General features: G+C 32.1%; 1 protein-coding gene and 1 long non-coding RNA gene across 3 annotated transcripts in view; one reads left to right on the top strand and one right to left on the bottom strand.

The window, feature by feature from the left end:
- Window positions 1–645: 645 nt before the first annotated feature.
- Window positions 646–19,890, top strand: part of LOC139907288 (uncharacterized) — a 73,377-nt gene continuing 54,132 nt past the window's right edge. Inside the window, exons 1-3 of one of the 2 annotated variants that reach the window (XR_011783771.1) lie at window positions 646–1,094; window positions 1,148–1,288; window positions 1,351–1,954. This is a non-coding gene — a long non-coding RNA (uncharacterized lncRNA). Of the gene's footprint in view, window positions 1,095–1,147; window positions 1,289–1,350; window positions 1,955–19,890 lie in introns of those variants that run through there. The other variant, XR_011783770.1, reaches the window with a different exon arrangement.
- LOC121130242 (uncharacterized) lies at window positions 5,521–12,551 on the bottom strand. The gene is made up of 3 exons (XM_040726002.2): window positions 11,360–12,551; window positions 10,994–11,138; window positions 5,521–8,750 (listed from the first exon to the last, which is right to left on the bottom strand). The coding sequence occupies exons 1-3, from the start codon at window positions 11,513–11,515 to the stop codon at window positions 6,217–6,219; spliced, it is 2,835 nt and encodes a 944-aa protein (XP_040581936.1). The 5' UTR covers window positions 11,516–12,551; the 3' UTR covers window positions 5,521–6,216.

The following is a 19,890-nucleotide window of genomic DNA, read 5'->3' as shown; positions in this document are numbered from 1 at the left end:
GAGAATAGTGAAAAGGGACACATGACGAGAGAGAGTATCAAACTTTAATTTGAAAGGACTGATTTTCTAAGAAAAAGCTTTACCAACTCATTTATACTTATTCACACTTCAAAGAGCAAAAACTATCGATTAAGGCCAAATTGTCTGAGCATCCAAGGATCTGTTACAGAAATACTACATCCAAGCTTTTTTAAATCCAAAAAGTATATCAAATCTTTTTTAAGATCTGCAAAAGGTTGAGTACGAAGCCAGTTCAGATACCGGATCTCGGATCTTTTCAAAAATACAATTTTACTTATACTGCACTCGGATACTTCGGACCAGGATACAAGACCCATCCTATCTATCCTTTTTATCTCTATGATTAGCTCTTGATTTTTTTGACGTTGCAAACTAGGAATTACAGAAGGCTGACTACCCTATGTTTTTTTGGTTTTTTTTTAATATCATCGAGGTTGGGAGTAGATTTAAGAGCTTTACGTGAATCAAGGAACTTTTCATTGTTACTACAGGAGGGTTTGCAGGGGGGAGGGCTAGATTTTTTTAAATATAAATAGCAAAGAGTTTTTGAATTTTTAGCAAAAAATTCTAAATTGCAAACTTTTCTCCAAAAAATTAAATTTTATATGAAAGGCTATGTTTTTTTTTAACTTTATACTTACCGGATGAGAAACAGATGGCTTGTCGGATTTGTCGATATAAATGTGACTTTAGTCCCCTGTCTAGAATAACACGCCCCTCATTATCCTCATCTCATATCAAGAGTATGGATATTCATGTATGAAATCAAGTTAATGATGAATACATAAAGTCAGACTTTAACTCCGATCTCACAAAGATGCTTATTGCATGTAATATAACCTTATCCATTGCTAATCATCTACGTTCAAAAAATTTATTGAGAAATATACGGGTAAACCTATCCCTTCCCGAAGAACCATCATTAAATTAATGAAGGATGTTGGTACTGATGTCATTTATAGAAATACATATAAAAATGTTTTGAGTCATCCACACCAAATGACGATCAAGTTATCAGTAAAAAAGTATTTACGAATATCGAAATGGAACTCTGAATTTTGTACTATCTCACAGTAAGTATACAATTTTTTTTTAAATCTAACCATAAAATATTATTCTATTTTAGCTAAACATATCAAGAATTATGATACACAACTCAGTAAAGGGCAAAAACAACTGCTTAAATGGTCACAACAACGGGGGGTAGTAGCTTTGGATGGTTTGCAACTAGTTTATCTGAGACTACTTACTTCGCTTTAAGACTTGGGTATGATAATTAGGCTTTCCAATATTACATAGTCAATAAATATTACTTTTTTATCACTTAAGGCTTAGCTATGGTTAATAGGCTCCAAGAAATAGTGTTCAGAAAACTCATAAAAGGCAGAAATAACTGTTTAAATGGTCACAACAATGATGCTCTTAATAAGGAGTAATATCGCCGGACATTACAACATAATTAGCTTTTGCTCTAAATTTTTAAAGATGGATTTATTTCTAACATTTTTTTTATTAGTATATTTATTGTGTAATTTTATGATTTTGACATTTACTTTATTATTAATAATTAGTTAGGTCTCATCGGTAGAGATATATCTATCCTGTGCACAATTGTATATAGCATCTTCCACATGAAGAAGAGGGGTGATTATCTTTTTGAGTAAACTCCACGTCTCGCTTGTGTCTTGCAACCTAAAGTTATGCCATATTTAACTGGATTCCGATGTCAGAACAAGAAAATATTATTTAGATCAATCTATTATTTAAATATTCTGTATATATAATTTATTGTTATTGGTTATATGATTCCAATTGTTTAATATTGTATATTTAACATAAATGTATGATGGTTTATTTTTTAGTATGTAGATTATATTTAATTTAAGCCTTCTTTTTTAAACTTTGAACTTCAAATATATTTCGAAATACTCTACTTTTTCGTTTCATTAGCTATTATTCTGATAATAAGGTTCATAATGAATTACAACTTCATGGAGTGTGACGTTTTCAAAACTACTGTAACGGATAAAAAACGTCGAAGTCAATTATACGTAGTATATCTTTATTAAACATTTTGCTAATAAATACATTTGTTATACCCTCAAAAGTCATAATAAAGCAGGCAGATGATAATCACATCAGTATTTTAAACAATGATACCATAAGTCTTTTTCCTCCCCTTCTCCTTGCACGCGTTTTTCTCTACAATATTATCAACTTTATCAATAAGTAAATGAGAAAGAAATAAAATGTTTAAAGAAGAGAATAAGTCAATAAATCAATCAATGATTGAGATTCAATGGACATTGTGAATGAATCAATCGTTTTGATTGAATGTGTTGGATCTCTTACGTATCCTGATCGACACTTCTCTATCACGAGGTCATCTCAGACCACTGACCTATATAATAACTGGATACTCAATAGGCAAAGAAAAGGAGAGTCAACCGTCAGCTGTCGGCAGCCATCTTATGTACCTATAATTTGTATACGAAGATATAAAGGAGACTTCTCTATCACTTCGAACATTGGAGGCACAACGATATTCTCAAAGCTGTACAAGGCTTAAGATAAGGATAATATTCAAGTTCTATTCCTTGCCCTTTTAATCAAAATTCATTTATGTACTATGTCGTCTGTTAATGCCTATAATCGGAATCCTTCTTTTAGTTAAAGCACTCTTACACTTTCAACGTTCAGCGTCTACACTCACTTACATCTTCCTCCGTGACCTTATCTTTCTCATTGATGATAAATGTTATACAATCAAGTCAGTGTTCTTTGAGAAGCCACGTTGCATCAGAACCAACATTAAACTAGAATCATTTCATTACAACAATCTTTGCGACTACTTATTTTTAGGAAATATAATATACACATGATATTTAAGAGTATTGAATCATTGATTCTTAAAAAGAATATGTTTCGAAAGAGACTTTCGTATAATTTTTTTTTAAATGCACAGAAATGAGGCTGGCTTCATGATATTTAATGGTGAGCTGTTAAGACTATGAGATTCAAGTTCCTTAAATATCTAGGATTTATAATTGCATATATGTTTTACACGGATGGTAATAGTGTTTTGTATCGGAGTAGCTTTGGTTTTGAGAACTCCTTCAATTTTAAGTCTCTATAGACATTTTTCAGTTTCTATACATATTGCCCATACACTTTTTGATGGATAAAGGAGACCTCCATTGGATTTCCTCGCAATTAAAGAATTGCGGTAGTTACATGGATTATTACAGTAAAGAGCTTCTAAGCACTCAGGGGATACTAAGTACTTGGATATTGACCTTACTACATATCCACTGATGTAAGCAACCACGCATTCTTTGAATTGTGTAAGGCTTTTCACAAAAGGAGGCACATCGCAATAGTTGCGGTCTTGGACAAGTAAATGTTTTTCTTCTAGGCCATATTTCTTAATCAGGGATAAATCTTCATCATCCAGGTATGATATGACTTCTGATTCTGTCCTCTTGTTCTTTGATGTAGTGAAGAGTGCAACAGTATCATCGAGTCTTATGCAATTGCCTTCGCCGTCGGAAACATGATGTCTAACTAATAGCCGCTTATAAATGGAGGAAAACATTGGACAAATTGGGTTATTATTATTCCCTAAATGCGATCGTATGACACAGAAGAATAATTCGATATGATTCTGAAAAATAATTAGAGTTTAAAGTGAAATTAATATGTATAAATAGGATGAGCCGACCGTACCGGGTATTATAAAAAGGAAAATATATTTAATTTAAATACCGGAACAAAGCGAACCAATAAAACAGCGCCAGTCACAGGGCCTAATCTAACCAGGGCTGCCAGTTGGCTCCTGATAGATATCTACCTACGATAGTTTGTACGTTAAAAGACACTTCATCATTTCGAATCGAATATGGCAGTAATTGAAGTTATGGATGTCATAAATCCAACAAAAGCTGTTCTTTTCTTCGTTTTGACCAATGGATTGCCAGATTCATCCTTCAATTCTTTCATATACGATAGCATTTCTTCAATAAATGGTTTCCAAAAGACTTCATACTAAGAAGAGATTTGAATCCTTTGGACAAAGGATTTCGGCTGTTGGTGGAATCAAATAGTCGATCAAATCTTCAAATGAAGTCGAAACTTCCTTCAGAATTTTCTGGTAGCATTCTCTTTGACCTCAGGTCTTTTAGAACGTCAACCAAGTTTCCTAACTTCTTGGAGATTGTATTCCGTTGACATCTGTATTTTTTAGAACGGTCTGCAAGCTCGAAAATCATATTCGTTTGCGATTGTAGCTTCTCCTTAATGACTTGAGCTGATGGGAGAGAATAGGGATGATCCAATTGCACATTTTCCGTAGCCTCAAAGTGGGAAGGATATATCTCGAGTCCAGGAGATGGTTTGACCATTTTAGGTGGAGAAGAGGACCTCCTTGTAGGAGATTTGCGTTTTCGAAGAGCTCTTGCAACTTCTTCTTGAAGGCGAGACGGGAATGCTTTGAATAGAGTAGGCACAGCATTTTCTCTCAGCCTTACAATGCAGGATTCTGGAGTAAAATGTTCCGAACAAATTCAGGAAAAGTTTTTGGGAGTAAAATCATATCGCTAGAGATTCCTTACACATTGTCTGCACCTCTCTGGATCCTGGGTCGGTAAACGATGATATGAAATTGAATTGCCAGCAGCATACTTGTTTTTGCAACCAAATGCGACACAAGACATGGTAATCCTCGACTTGTATCTACCAATAATTTACATTAACTTATAAGTAAATAGGTACTCAAAATGGCTGCCTCAGACCCTATAATTATAAAGATTGGTTTGAAATTGGATTAGTCTAGTAGATAATTACATAGTATTGCAACATTTATCCCCATGAAATATATTGATTCTATTTTCGGCAAAGTATCCTAGAAACATGTAGAACTAGTGTTGAGACGGTCCTTATTTAAGACTACACTCATATCCCAAGTTCATTCCTTGATGGCGTCCCTCAACTTGATATATTCTTTTTTTAAGTCAGTTCTAGTACTTGTAGTCCTAAGCCTGGACAGGACTAAATATATAAGGACTTACACAACCACTACGTAAAACATTGTTATTTATTTAATATAAAAAAATCGCAAGAATTCGACTCTTTTCTTACACAACCTTTCCTCTCCTCCCGCCTATTTTCAAACATGACCCTGTATTTATTTTCTTCCAGAAGAAGCTCTTTAGCTATTTATTAATAAATAATAGTCTCCCTCAGCTCACGCTTCATGTACATTATCAGCATGTGCAAAATAATAATAAGAAAAATAATCAAATTGCTAATTTAAAACAAATCAGTGAATAATATTTTAACCCACAACTCTCGTTTATTTTTCAATAATATATCTATAGTGTATACTATACTCTAAATGACCTATTTAGTATCTTTAATGTATACATTATTAGTTATTTTTTATATTGTAAATCCTATGGAAAAGGAACTGAATCAGCTCCTTCATAATGGAAATAATTAATATTTATTTCTGTGAAAAATATTTGTATTATTTATTTTTTACGAATTTTTTTTTGGTAACAATATATCCAGCAGAGATAGATATGAAAAATATAGTAATCTTTTGTTGAATAATAGAGATAGTTGTAGGAGTTATCATAATAATTAATATTAATAAGAATATTTAATGAATGATATTGATTGGACCCAAAAAATAATATAGTAAGAATAATAAGGATCACATTGAAAAATAGGAAAAAATACTACGAAAAAGTGAGCACAGAAATTAAATAATAATAACGTATTCTAACAGATTATAATAACATAGGAATGGCTTATAATATATTAAATAATAATAATTGTTTATTTCTAGTTTGCTTTCGATAATGACGAAGGGGGGATTCTTTTGTAAGAGAAAGGAATCAAATCATTAATAATTATCTTTGCCCTCATTGTCATTGTATGTAATTTCTACGACTGGTTGTACAAAAACACAAGAAACAAACTCAATTATGTATTATATACTATTAAAAAAATAATAGAAACAAAAGATGGTTTGGACTTTGATGAGAGAGAGAGAGAGAGAAAGTGATGGTTGGTGGGTGAGCTGAAGAAACGACAAAGACAACAACATATCATTTATCTAATTCTGACAAGGAATTGGAATTGTATACGTGTGTGAGTGTGTAATAATTAATTGATTGTGGATTGATTCAAGGATTAATTAAAGGAGAGAATGCTGTCCACATCCTCTTCAAATTCTTCTTCATCATCCATTTCTTCGTCAATGGGCTCCTCAATATCTCCGGAAATCATCATTTCATCCTCTTCTAAATGTTCTTCCTCTTCCTCAGAGCCAAAAACACTCTCGTACATAACCCCGATTTTCATATCCCTCATGTCCAAAAGGTACTTGAGACCATCATGTGCCGTAGTGAGGTGCGAGACGTAGGTGGTTTTGGATCCAGTTTCGAAATCACAGTCCTTACAAGAGTAGGAACTAGAGGAGGATTGAAGAGCCAAAGGACCGCTTTCCCATAGCTCTAGGAAGTGTGATAGGGATAAATGCTCAATCACGTTTCTTGAGCGCGAGAACTCTGCCCTGCAAAGGACACATTTATAGCCAATGAGGCGATTCTTTGAGGAGGAAGGAGTTGAACTCGTAGGAATAATGGGTGGAGGAGGTGAGTGATCGCTGCCTATGCTATTATTATTGTTACTAGTGTTGTTATTGTTTCTTTCCATTGAACTCGTTGTGATTTCCGCCTCAGATCGATTTGCTGTGGCAGACTGAGCTGCTGATACGGCTGCAGCAAGACGAACAGCATTTGCAGCTTCAACCATGGCTGCCATGGTTAAATTCATGGGAGCCCTAGTTAAGGCAGGAAGAGACGGCCCACCAAATCCAAATGAGCTTCGACGATACTTCCTCTTTCCAAAGACGTCAGGGAGTATGATGGTGGGATCTTGGCCACTCTCTGCAATTTTGAGCTTGAGTTCCTGGTGAACATAGGCTAAATGAATGACGAAGACAGAGCGATTAGGTGTTTTGTAAGGACAGTCGTGATGAGGACAATTGAAGATGCCCATCGAGTCTGCAACATGATGTGCCCAAAAGTGTTGGAAATGCTTTCCCACAACGTGCTGTCTATGGCAAGTATGATTAAGTGAGACTTTAGAGCAGACCCTACATACGAGCTTTGTGTTGCTCTCCGTTGGAATGGCGCCATTCGAGAAGCATGAAGAGGAAGAAGGAGAGGAGGAAGAGGAGTTGAGTGCAGAGTTGAGCAATTTATTCCGAATACTTTCCGGAGAGTCTAGTGGAGTCTCAAATTCAGAGCCATCCGTTTCCAGGGGAGTAAGAACTTCTAGAGGAACACCCTCATCGGCCAGCTTTTGTTTCAGTTGCTTATGCTTACCAGCCAAGTGAAATAGGAAATTATAGCGATATTTACTTTGGTAATTACAGTCTTGAACTTTACAATGAAACATCTCTGCGTGTCTCGGAACTTCATTAGCCCATAAATATTTAAAGTGAGTTGAAACTAGGTGAGTGAAGAAGTTATCCTTTCCCTTCCATGCTTTTCCGCAGAGGCGGCACTTGACAAAGGGTTTGTATCCCCTAGGAAGACGAGTTGGAGCAGGGAGGAGGGAGGAAGGACTATTGGCTAAAAATGATTGTTGCTGTTGTTGGACATGATGATTGAGCTGCTGCTGCTGGGCATGATGGTGGAATTGGAGAAGAGAGGAGGCAAGTTTCTCGGCAGGAGACTCTTCTCCCATCAAGGACATCCCTACACACCCACTACCTAAAACACCACCACCACCACCAATATCTTCACTATTCATCAGCTTCAATATCGAGGAAGGGGGAGGCTGCAGTTGGGGCTTCGGCTCATCCGGAGGAGGCTCATCCTGGGTATTATTGAGGATAGCAACAATATTATTATTGTTGTTCTGAAGAAGAGCGTCATACTCGTTCCCAGACTTGGCAATGGAGGACTGGATCCTCTCATTCCTCGGAGAAGAACTGGGAGGAGGAGGGATGCCTGGGGGTGTAGTCTTGCTCAGATTATCAAGAACACCCAGGTTTTCCCCTAAGACACTTAGCTTATTCTTCAGTTCATCGTGGACCCGAGCGATATGCATGATGAAGTGTTGTCTCTTGGTTGTGACATAGGTACAGTGTTTACACTCATAGCGATGGGCTCGATGTGGAACTTCATCCTTCCAGAGGTGTGCATAGTGAGGATATAGGAGATGAGCAAAGAGAGAAGCGCCATTAGAGGCGGATTTACCACAGAGTCTGCAAGAATATCTCTCAGAAGAGTCCTTTTCATCAGAGATGTTATCTTCTTCAACTCCATCCCCTACAGCTCCTGCCGCCAGCTCCTCTTCACCAGCCAGGAAATGATTCCCCATAAAACTCTGAATGGACGGAGTAACTTCAAGGACTTCATCCTCACCACGAGTAGGAGAGGAGTCAGAAGCAGTGAAGGTGGAATGTGGTGGTGGCGGCGCTGTGCCATCCATTGGACTACTACTCCCCCTTCCATTAGGTCCGGAATCCGAGCAACATTGAGAGGGGGAAGAGGAGGAGAGTGTTTGCCTTAGAGAGGGAAGGCGAGGGGGAGGATCCCCACCATTACTACTACCAACATTAAGAGGAGAGGGTTCCAGTCTTCCAATATCAATTTTTAGAAATGAAATCAGACTTTTTACATCATCAGTCGAGCAGTTTCCAAGGCTTTTCCCTAGAGTTTGAAAGGATCATAAAGAGAGTTATATATATACAAATTAAGTAGGACATGAATACGTATATGTAGTTAGTATGTAGGATACATAGAATTTAGCAAAAATTAATTCAAGGAAATTGCTTAAACAAGAAACGGAAAATAAAATAAAATAGAGAGAAATAAAGGATATAATTTTGTATAGTGTATATATATATATATATATCCCAAGTTTTGTATACTATATATATAATATGTAAATATATGGTTGGTTTAAACAACAACAAAAGAGAAGGAAAAAAAACATAAATTAAAAACTTTATATAATTAAATAACTTAAAATGAATTAATTAAAATAACGAGCTAGCTGCTTTCTCTTCAAAGTTTCTGCGTCATTTTAATTCCACTCCAATCCCCCCTCCCTTTTCTCTTTTCCTTATTCTATTCTACTACAACTAACTATGTTCTATCAGAACTCTCCTTTTTATTTTAAAAGAATAAATTAAAAAATATACATTTATATAATGAAAAACCGCAGAATGGTATATATTATATGAGAGCTCAGTAAAAAATAAATAAATTACTAACAAATAAGTCCTCGTTCTCCATATGTATGTTATATATTTTTAATTAATAATAATATTGATTTAATTAAAAACAAAAACTATGTCGTTCGTCTTTCCCTCTTTAAATATAAGAGTATTGATTAGTTAGTTAGTAAAGGAAGTTATTTATAACCATTTGCAAACCCCCTTCTTTTTTATGCAAATGGGGAGGGGGAAGAGTAGGGAGAATGGGGTTCAAACCCCCCTTTCTTTCCTTGTTTTTGAGGAGTTGTTACTAATCAATACTAATAATAAATAATGCCATTTCATCTGCTAATAACAAAGAAAGGGACTCGCGTTCAGAGAGAGAAAGAGAGTTGGAGCTAAGTTCATTAGTACATAAAATGAACAAACAATATTATAAGTTTATTTTTCAAAGTTGAATCAAGCCGCAATGCTGATATCTGCAGTATCTCTACTCCATATATATATCTATTAATCTATAATGTACATGATATATTATATCATGTAAGTCCTAGTTGGGACTCAAACACAACAGATTGTAGAAGTCCGGCCTAAACAAAATGAGATGAAGCCTCTAATGCTCTAATTTTGATAAGGTTAATTATGCAATAATTGAATATACCATACCTCAGATGGTCCATATATTAATAATAATGAAATTATTGACTACTTTGATAACTATAAAGATCAAATGCCCATAGTTATAATAGCCGTAAATACGTAATGAATAGAACATATAAATAGATAAAAATGAGATCCGAATATCAGTGTATAGTTGATATAACAATGATGTCATGAAATAAGGCGTAATGAAACAGGGAAATTGCAACAACTTACATAAACAGATTGTGCAAGTTGTTGTTGCAATTACATTGTCTTAAAATACCCTTTTCTAATTACAAAATCAATTGCTTTGCAATTATTCTATCATTAAATAATGATTCTATTTAAAAGTACTTATATATGATGAATAGTATAACGTTGGACATTTATTATGTGTCACAAAGTAAACATGATTTATTCCTAATTTTCATCAAAAAAGTGAAAAAGGACGCGATTAATATATTGACCAATCAAGGAATTATTGTAGTATCCTCCTCCTCACGAACCCTTACTTTAATTTAAAATAATTATTCATCACATTTTTTTTTTTTGTGATTGCAACCTATACAATCTGCTTATATGTACAAGTTACAACTTGTACGCAAGATATATATATATACGTATACAGAGAGTACACGAGAGCTTCTTTGAATATATATAAACACTATACACAAATTAAATCCTAATATTTCAAATATATAATCATATAAATATGTATTACGTCGACGACTTGACATTTGCATTTTAATAACAAGTAAATGTTTAATATGTATGTACATTGTATTTTTTGCGATCATTCAACAAAAAAAAATAAAAAACTTTACAGGGTTACGAATGACTACTTTTACTAAGGCCAAACTCATTGAATCGTACTATTACTAGTATTTTATAAAAGCATGTAATATTTACATATTAATTAAGTAGTATTCATTATTTATTATCATAATAATAAAAAATAGCAAAGATAAGGAGGTTTTGTTGTTAATATGGGTCATTCCTCTAATTCTCTGTCATAAAGGCACTACTTACAAACGTACTAAGGGCTTTTTAATTTTAATTTATTTTTAAGAAAACATTAAATGAAAGACTTACCAGTATATAGAATACTCAGTAAATTCTTGAGAGTCACTGCATTAAAGTCAGGTAAATGAATTGTTAGGCTTTCACAGGGGCAAAGAACATATCCCTGGGAGACGATCAGGTTCTTAATATACGAACTACAACTAGCGAGTACAATCTGTTGTTTTTGTTATTTTTTGGTTGTTGAAGTTGGTTGTAAACATGGAATAAACAAATAACACGTTAGTTATTATAAATAATTATGAACCCTTTTCATATGAGTAATTTAAGGGACTCACTCAATAACAACACCCTAAGGTTATTATTTTATAAAAAAAAATATTTAAGTAAAAGGATTGAAATAAATAAAGGAATATAGGGAAGAAAAAGGATTTTTACCTGATGGCAAGTAAAGACACCGTCCGCTGCAATGATTTTAAGATCTGTAAAGACATTTTCCTCATAGAGGTTTGACACAGAACTCAAAAAGTCCGTAAGATGAGCCTCAGATGGGCTAAAATAATGATTCACTTTGGTTTCATGTCGGACGGACATCTTGTGTATATGACGATTGTATCGTATCTCAGGAAGAATAGGTGAATGAGTGGTGTTGCGTATGTTGGTCCTTCTATTGATCCTTGTCGCTCTACGATTCAAGGAGGAAGATGACTTATGGTGTAAGGTTTATAAAAATATTTTACAGTATCAAAAAACAAACAGTAAAAAAACAAACAAGAGCACACAAATCAAAACACAATTAATTCAGTCTTTTAGAATTCGGACAAATGTTTTTTAAGGGATCCCTTTCAGTGTATCCGAGTCTCCTCATTATCCAGACGGCGGCGTTTTTTGGCACAAATTCTTTACAAGTCTTATTTGAAAAAAGGAGCCTAAGTTAGATGTCGGTGTAATTGCAGGAACAACAGGGAATATATTTATGAATATGATGAATATATTATGATTGGAGAAGAACGATCACTCTTCACTGATCTATACTTGGAGAGATGAAGTGAGTCAATAAGAAATAATAGTTATAGTAGGAATTATTCCAGGAGTAGGAGGAGTTGCACATGATATATTTAATTAATTAAATCTATAAATATGGATGTCGATTATAATCATAGTTATCGCAGTAAACAATAAAAGTCATAATTGTCGGGAGATAACCCGAGACTGACCCGGTCCGACTATGACACTCAAGTAATCCAAAAAAACATGAGGAATAAGCCACGACGACGAAAAAAAAAGGAGTTTTATTCTCCGCGTCCTCCTTTTCTTTTTTTTCTCTCTCTCTCTAGCTCTCACTCACTCTTCCTTCGTTTCTTCTTTCCCCTTTTCTTTGCAAGCAAGCAACACCAGCAGCTTCTCCTCCTTTTCAGTAGAAGAAGAGCGCACGCAAAATTTCGCAAAATCTCAATGATCAGTTAATATAATATATATTATGAAATAATAAAACTTTTTGCCCTATATCCAGGAGGACCACGATACAGTGTGATCAACACACATAACACATCCTACTATGATGATGATCTAATAATTTGTAATAGATTATTATTACTACTACTATAAAATTGTTAAAAAGTACCTTTTAAAACTATTATTATTCTGCTATTTTTCTTTTTTTTACGCGATCAACGCCCCTTCCTTTTTTTTGGTTTTTCCTTCCCCCCCTTTTTTTTCATTACACTTATGAACTAGTGGTATTTTTTTCATAGTAGTTTTTTCTTGTTAGTACATCATTAATTGACAGTCGTAGCTGTAGGATGCAAATGTACTCCTCTCTCAAACGATTTCTTTACTTGTTTCTTCTCTCTCTTTTTTTCCTTCAAATTACCACGTGGTTTCCCTGACCCACAAAACAAATTAATATTAGTCAAATTGCGAAAGATATTTTCTAAAATATATATACTATTAATAAAAGATTATATCAATGAATTTATTGTTAAATTCTCTTGTGAAATAATTATCAAATGACAACAAAGAAGAGAGCAAAAAAATAAAATAAGGGACAAAGTATCCGTAATAGCAAGAAATATATATAAATATATATATATATTATAGTTATTTAGACCCACAGAAATAACTTTAAAAAATAATGAAAAAATTACAAATATTTACATTATTTTTTTTCTAAGACTTCTTTCTCTCTCTCCTTCTTTTCTTTTTCTTCTTCTATTGTAATTAAATTAGTGTACATTATTATTATATGTCACTATTCAATAATGTGTGGTGTATGTACTAGTCACGGACTTCTTTCTCCGGCCATCCTTGGGACGAGTAAGTAAATGGGAAGGAGAGAAAAAAAACACCATTTTTGTGTGTAATAGAAATTAAAATTCGTTAATTTGAAAGAATTCACAAAGGAATAATTTGGAAAAGAAGAAAAGGAAAGAAGATTTTTTTAACAATCTTTTATTTGAATTATTTAAATGTACTATATAAATAATTTATAATTTTTCGTCTTGAGGCTGAATGATAAGTGATAAGATGCAGAAATTAAAAGACTTATAAAGTTGTCCACACCTTCATTATTAAAAGCAATTATTATGTACAAGAACAAACAAATAAACAAAAAAGCTAGAGAAATTATGAAGTGATTAATATAAAATTTACTAAAAAATATATGTTCTAAAATACACAAGATTTACTTTTTTGTTTTGCATGAAATGAGTGTATAAGGAATGGGAGGTGGAGACTGAATAGCTAGTCAGAGAGGCGAAAAGTCATTACACAATGCTTTCAAATATAACTACATAAATAATTATAATCATAGTAATCAAAAATAATTTTCATATCAGTCATTACATAAAATATTTAATTTGTCTACGAGGATAAATATTTTACTTGTTGAATATATTTTTTTGTTTTTTCAACTTTATATAAGAGGGATTACGTGACGATTTTTTTTTTTTTTTTTTTTTTTTTTTGAATTTCTACTCTTTGATGCCTATGTAGCTCAGGGAACTTTTTTTTAACTTCAATTCGTTAAAAATTAGAAGTGGGGGGATGTTAAATAAATATTCTGTTTGCCAATTACATTTACTATATTAATATTATTATTTAGTCATTTTTTTTTTTTTTTGTATTTTGCATTTAAAAATTATATTATGTATTTATTTAAATGCCAGGCTTGAGTAATAATATTTTTAAAGCACACAATTATATATATATATGTTAGTTCGGAACTGCCTTTAAAACAATGGCAAAAATAACATAAAGGCAGTTGGGCCTATCGATGTACAACTATATACTATACAAAGATTGTAACTATTATTATAATAACATTCCACCAATCAATAATCATCATCATCATCCTTTGATTGAGGAGAAAAAGAAGGAGGCCCTTCATGCCTGTTGTTTGCATGAATTGCGAATTTTACAATTAATATTTAATTATATACCTACTCATAGGCCGTAGATATGGCTTTATGATAATAAATAATAATGTGGAGACTGATGGATGAGGAGGGGGGGGGGGAATTCATGTTCGTGCTATTTTTGTTTTATTTTTTTTAAAACAGTGTTTCTCAAACCCTCTGTGCCTCTACATAACAAGGTGCCACTAAGGAAATTGTCATTTTTTAAAATCTAAATATCTCACGATGGTGTCTTTATAGATAAGGAAATAATTAAAGTTGACTAGATGCACGAAAGATTGAGCAAATAATTCAGCTGTCAAAGTGAGTATGTGATGTCACATTTGATTGTATTTCTGATATACACAGGCTAAGAACTGAATTGAATCAATAATCGGTAATTTCAACTCTGACTTACTTTGATGTTGTAATATAAAGTCAAGAAAGGACGTTGAAATTATAATATACTTTTTGCCATAGCTGTTGTTCATTGCAGCAGAGTATTTTTTTAAATCTACTACAGCCTTCGAAATCCTAATGTGGTCCATATGTATTTCTTTCTCTATGGGATCGCCAAAACATCAAAAAATCCGATTTTTTGATGTTTTGGGTCAGTTGTCGATTTTCTACTTTTCTTTTACGTTTATTATTAGTTATTGATTTTTTGAATTATAATTAACTCTTCTAGATTCAATTCGTAGAGAACAAACTGTTTTTACTATTAAATATAAATATTCTCATTGTAGGGAAGAATAACCACTAATTAATTATGATTTCATTTTTGAAATAACTCTCTAAATAGCTCACAATAGTATCCCCAGAACATATCCTTTGCATTTTTTGGTTATCAGTCATATTTTGTCTCTTATTAGTTTTCAAAACTAAGTTGATTGGTTGCCCTTACTATTAAATAGAAGTACATTAGAGCCCACTTATGCCGGATCTCAAAGAACGGACAGAATCTACTCACAATAAATAAATTTTGTCTTATTGGATTAATCAATTATGTATTATTGATTTCATACTTTTATAAATATCCAATATGACTGTGCCTTGAGATAATAAAAAAGTTTGAGAGGCACTGCTTTAAAGGCATAAAAAGAGAGTTCGTGAGGTTTAGAAATATGCGCGTAACTACTGGAGATGACGCATCGAATATGTAAAAATGCAAATATGAGTGGGGATTCAAATATCTAAATTTAGATATTTGCAGATGCAAGTGTTTGATACATCACAATTGTAGTAGACCGGGGACAATTGCAACATTTCTTGGGTTTGGCTCAATAACTTCGAGCTGGTTTGACATAAACTCCATATTTTTTTTAAAACATAGCTATACAATATGTTTGCTATTGTTTGATCTATTTAAGGGTTATACAAGTCAATAGTTTTCTCACGATTTCGCAAATGTTGCAACTGTCCCAGTAGCAACGGTTAAAAAATATGGAACTTGAGTTAGAAATTTAAAAAAATGAGACTAACTAATATTTTTAAAAATAAATAACTAGACTTTTTATGATGTTGATGATCAATAATTCAAATGACGGCGTTGACTTGAAAAACTTGCCCGTACTATTACAAAAAAATAGCTACTTTTACTCCGCTATAAAATTCTCATAGAAAAGTAGAAAAAATTATTGATTTTTTATGCTCAAGAAAAAAGGACTTTTGCAACTGTCCATGAAAACAATCATCCGGATTGTTTGATGCATTGTTGTGTAGTGCATATAAATTGAAATTGAAATATTTGCAGAACATAAAATGCATATGGCGTTAATAATAGCATCAATTAGGATTGACATCAATATTGATGACAATGTCCCTCTTCTTTTAAGGTCCAAAGTTATTAAATTTTTATGTGCTTTATAAATATCCATCTTTCAATTTTTGATAAACTTTTGGATAAAACAACAAAATTAATCAATTTGTTTGTAATACAGACAAACCTGTATTATGCAGTCAGGCAAGGGAAATGCATAAATCCACCACTTAGTACAGGTTTCCTTTTTTGTAACAATACTAAATTTGCAAGCTTGATATGGTCATTTAGAGGAGTGGCCCCTTTACAAAAGTTGTTCGTTAGAGCAGGGTTGACTGTATTATGTTCCTACATAACTTTAAATAAGAAAATGTATTACTCATTATAAATATATTAAATGAGAATTTGCCAAATCTTAGAGGGCAACAGAATCCATTCCTTAATGGTATTTGGGGGATTTGATTATAGGTATCGTATTTTTATATACTTTTAACGACTACATCATTCAAACGTCTTGGATACACAACATTACCTAGATATAATATGTAGCATAGGTACTTAGCCGTACAAACGAGAAATATTTTTCTTTCTTTCTTATTAAAATAAATAAATCATTATACCAGAGCATTAGAGATTCATGGGATTCAAACACTATTCTATACTAATAGTATGTAACTGAGCAGTATAAAAATTAAAGATAACGAAATAAAGTTCGCCAATTGCAAGAAGCAGCAAGGAATGAGTCAGATGATAAGGAAAGACACATAATAATATCTAAATATTTATAATAATATTAAAAGTTGCTATAAAATTCGTCAAATCAAAAAAGGATCTCGCTCTCTTTTACTATATGAGTATGACTACACTACCATCTATGCATCGTCATGCGTAAACAGTTTATACCTCACAATATATTAATAAATAATATAATTTGTCAAATTATAAAGGGCACACGAATCTCAGTTATTAAATGCAAATTGTAAGTGCGTTTTAGAATACAAAAGAAATTTCGCCAAATAATAAAGGGTAACAGAATTGGAGAATTGTGAAAATAATTTTTGTATACCTATATGTATATTAATATATAATTTGTCAAGGTATATGTATGTAGTATAAAAAATACATTTCTCCAAATTCTAAAGGATAACATAATCTATAGTATAATCATAATGAGAATTTGATTAATTATGTATTACGAAATAAATAGCCCTACATAGTTTGTCAAATTATAAAGGGCATACGAATTTCTTGATGAACAATGTAAGGGACTACATAGTTGAGACAAAATTCAGTATTTGACATAGTACACTGTTTATAGAAATCATATTGAGACTTGATTTTTCAAAAGTTAAGATCAAAACAGTATGTAACTTTCAAGGCTAATTTCCTGTCCTCAATTTCATTTGGAAGAAAGTTATTATACCATTTTAATTAATAAATAACTATTCTTAATATTGTCACTCTCAATTCACAACTTCGAAGTTAAAATACTTTATATAAAGCATTTGATCGTAAGTTTATCGACCTAAGATCTATGAAATGTATTGGAGTAATCGATGTTGTCAATACGAGCTGAAGTATGGATGCTACCATAGAAATTGGACTTGATAAATTATTTATTACGGGTTTAATTTCAATCTTCAGTTCTTTGATTCTCATCATTCATCCTGCATAACAAATATTGTATTCCTCATTGTAATTTTCCAAAAAAAAGAGAAGAAGAATAAATAATATAATACTCATTTATCTTTTTTTTAAAGTTTTTTGAGGGAAAAAAGAATACAGAAACTTTTATAAGCTGCATGGTTCATTTTTCACATAATTCTGACCCACGTGGCTAACGTGGTTTATTCACCTTAAAAAATAAGAGATTGTATGGGTGTTTATGACTCCTAAGCATTAATTTTCACCAGCTTTTCCATCAAACAATATTCATATGCTTATAAAATTGGTTAGGATAAAGCTTATTTAATACATAAGCAACAACCTCATCCAGTACAGTGAAAAAAATCATGAACATTCCATATTTTTAGAGTTACGTGAATAACTCTGTATAAAAAAGAGAAAATTTCCAAAATCGTGAAGGGTAACAACAGAATATTGTCGGTGAAGTGTCTTAAACTACAGGTGTAGAGTATTTCAATGTAGAATTTATTCCAACATTCAAATTATATGTCGAAAGGAGGGGGGTTACATGTTTGTGCGGTTGTTTTTAAGGTTTTTTGAAAATGTTCTCTGGGCAACGAAGTTGGTTATATTATTGCCTCTGTTTCTTTGTCTGTAGGACACTAGGATTACGGTAAAAGTTACGAATCGATTTTAATCTAACTTGGATGGAAATTATTTATGGTCACAGTAAGAGGCCAATACATTTTGCGAGATAAAGGTCAAGGTAGCATCAATCATTAAAAATGCATAATCGAGCATAACTTTGGAACAAATTGGTATACATAACTCAATTTAATTTTAGGTGTAGGTTTTGGCTTTACAACGTGCTCATTCTAGTTCCCTTATATTTTTACTAGGAGAAGCCATATTTGTCTGAGTGTAGGTTTAGGCTATGATAGGGAGGCAAATAGTTTACTGAATTTATGATAACGAGCAAAGGTTTGCTCTCTTAGGTCTTTGATCCCAATATTTGCAATGCCAAAATTGATTAGAATATTGAATATAATTATTGATTTAATTTTTCAAATTTTTTGTAAACAGCTGTAGATTTTTGAATTTTTTTCCAAAAAGTTTATTTTGTTTTTGTGAATAGCTATGGATTTCGGAAAAAAATTTCAATTTTTTTTTTTTTTGAAAAGCTGTTTATTTTTGAAATTTTTAATAAAAATTTAATATTTGATTTTTCAATTTTTTCATCCAAAAAATTAAATTTTTGAAACTTTTTATCAATAACTATGGATTTTTGGATTTTTTTTGTTAACACAGCTGTTAACAAAAAAATTTTTTACAAAAATTTATTCGTTTTGTAAATAGCTACGGATTTTCAATTTTTTTTTTCAAAATTTTGAACAATTGTGGATTTTTGAAAAAAAAAAATTATTTGGATTTTTCTTTTCAAAAAAATTAGAAAAACCAAGGCCCTCCAAAATATAATTCTGTGGACTCCCCTGGTACATGTAGCAAGTGCATACATACGAGTACATAGGTGTACAATGACCATAATATTAGAACTTAAAGGAACAAAGAATCTGCAGATAAATATGTAATTTATATACATATGTAACAAAGTACCTAAGTAATTATTGTCTCCTCTAAACAACGTCTCAATATTATTATCTACTAATATATACATATATAGTTAGTTTAATGCACTTATATTCCGAAAATTCTTCCCTCTAAAAATAAGCATTTTTCCCCACAATTCACTCCTCATTCTAGTTCCTCTTCTTCTTATTGTGTGAGTGAGTCTTTTAAAGAAAGTTGTATAAGTAAATCGCATATTATTACTATCTTTTTGTAATAGTAATTTATATACATATTTTTCTGTTATTTTTTGTTTTTGTTTCTGTCTTCGTTTTTTTTTTTTTTTTTTTTTCATATAAAATTTAAAGAATTTGTGTCTTCATTCTCAAATAATGATAATTATTTTTCACTCCTTATCTGGATTCTTAAATAACTGCATAACTTCTCTCCTTCTACAGAAATTGTAATATAATATAAAAGTTAGTAGGTATCTTTCTTAAAGTACATGATTATTTAACCCCTTAAAGGATTGGCCTATTCTTCAAATCAATATCAATTTTCCGGGGAGGAGAAATCTAATTCTAAGAAATGACTTATTTTTTGTATAATAACCACAAGTTACC

Source organism: Lepeophtheirus salmonis, chromosome 1, assembly GCF_016086655.4.
Source record: "Lepeophtheirus salmonis chromosome 1, UVic_Lsal_1.4, whole genome shotgun sequence".
Taxonomy (NCBI): domain Eukaryota; kingdom Metazoa; phylum Arthropoda; class Copepoda; order Siphonostomatoida; family Caligidae; genus Lepeophtheirus; species Lepeophtheirus salmonis.
This window is presented reverse-complemented; position numbering and strand designations above follow the sequence as displayed.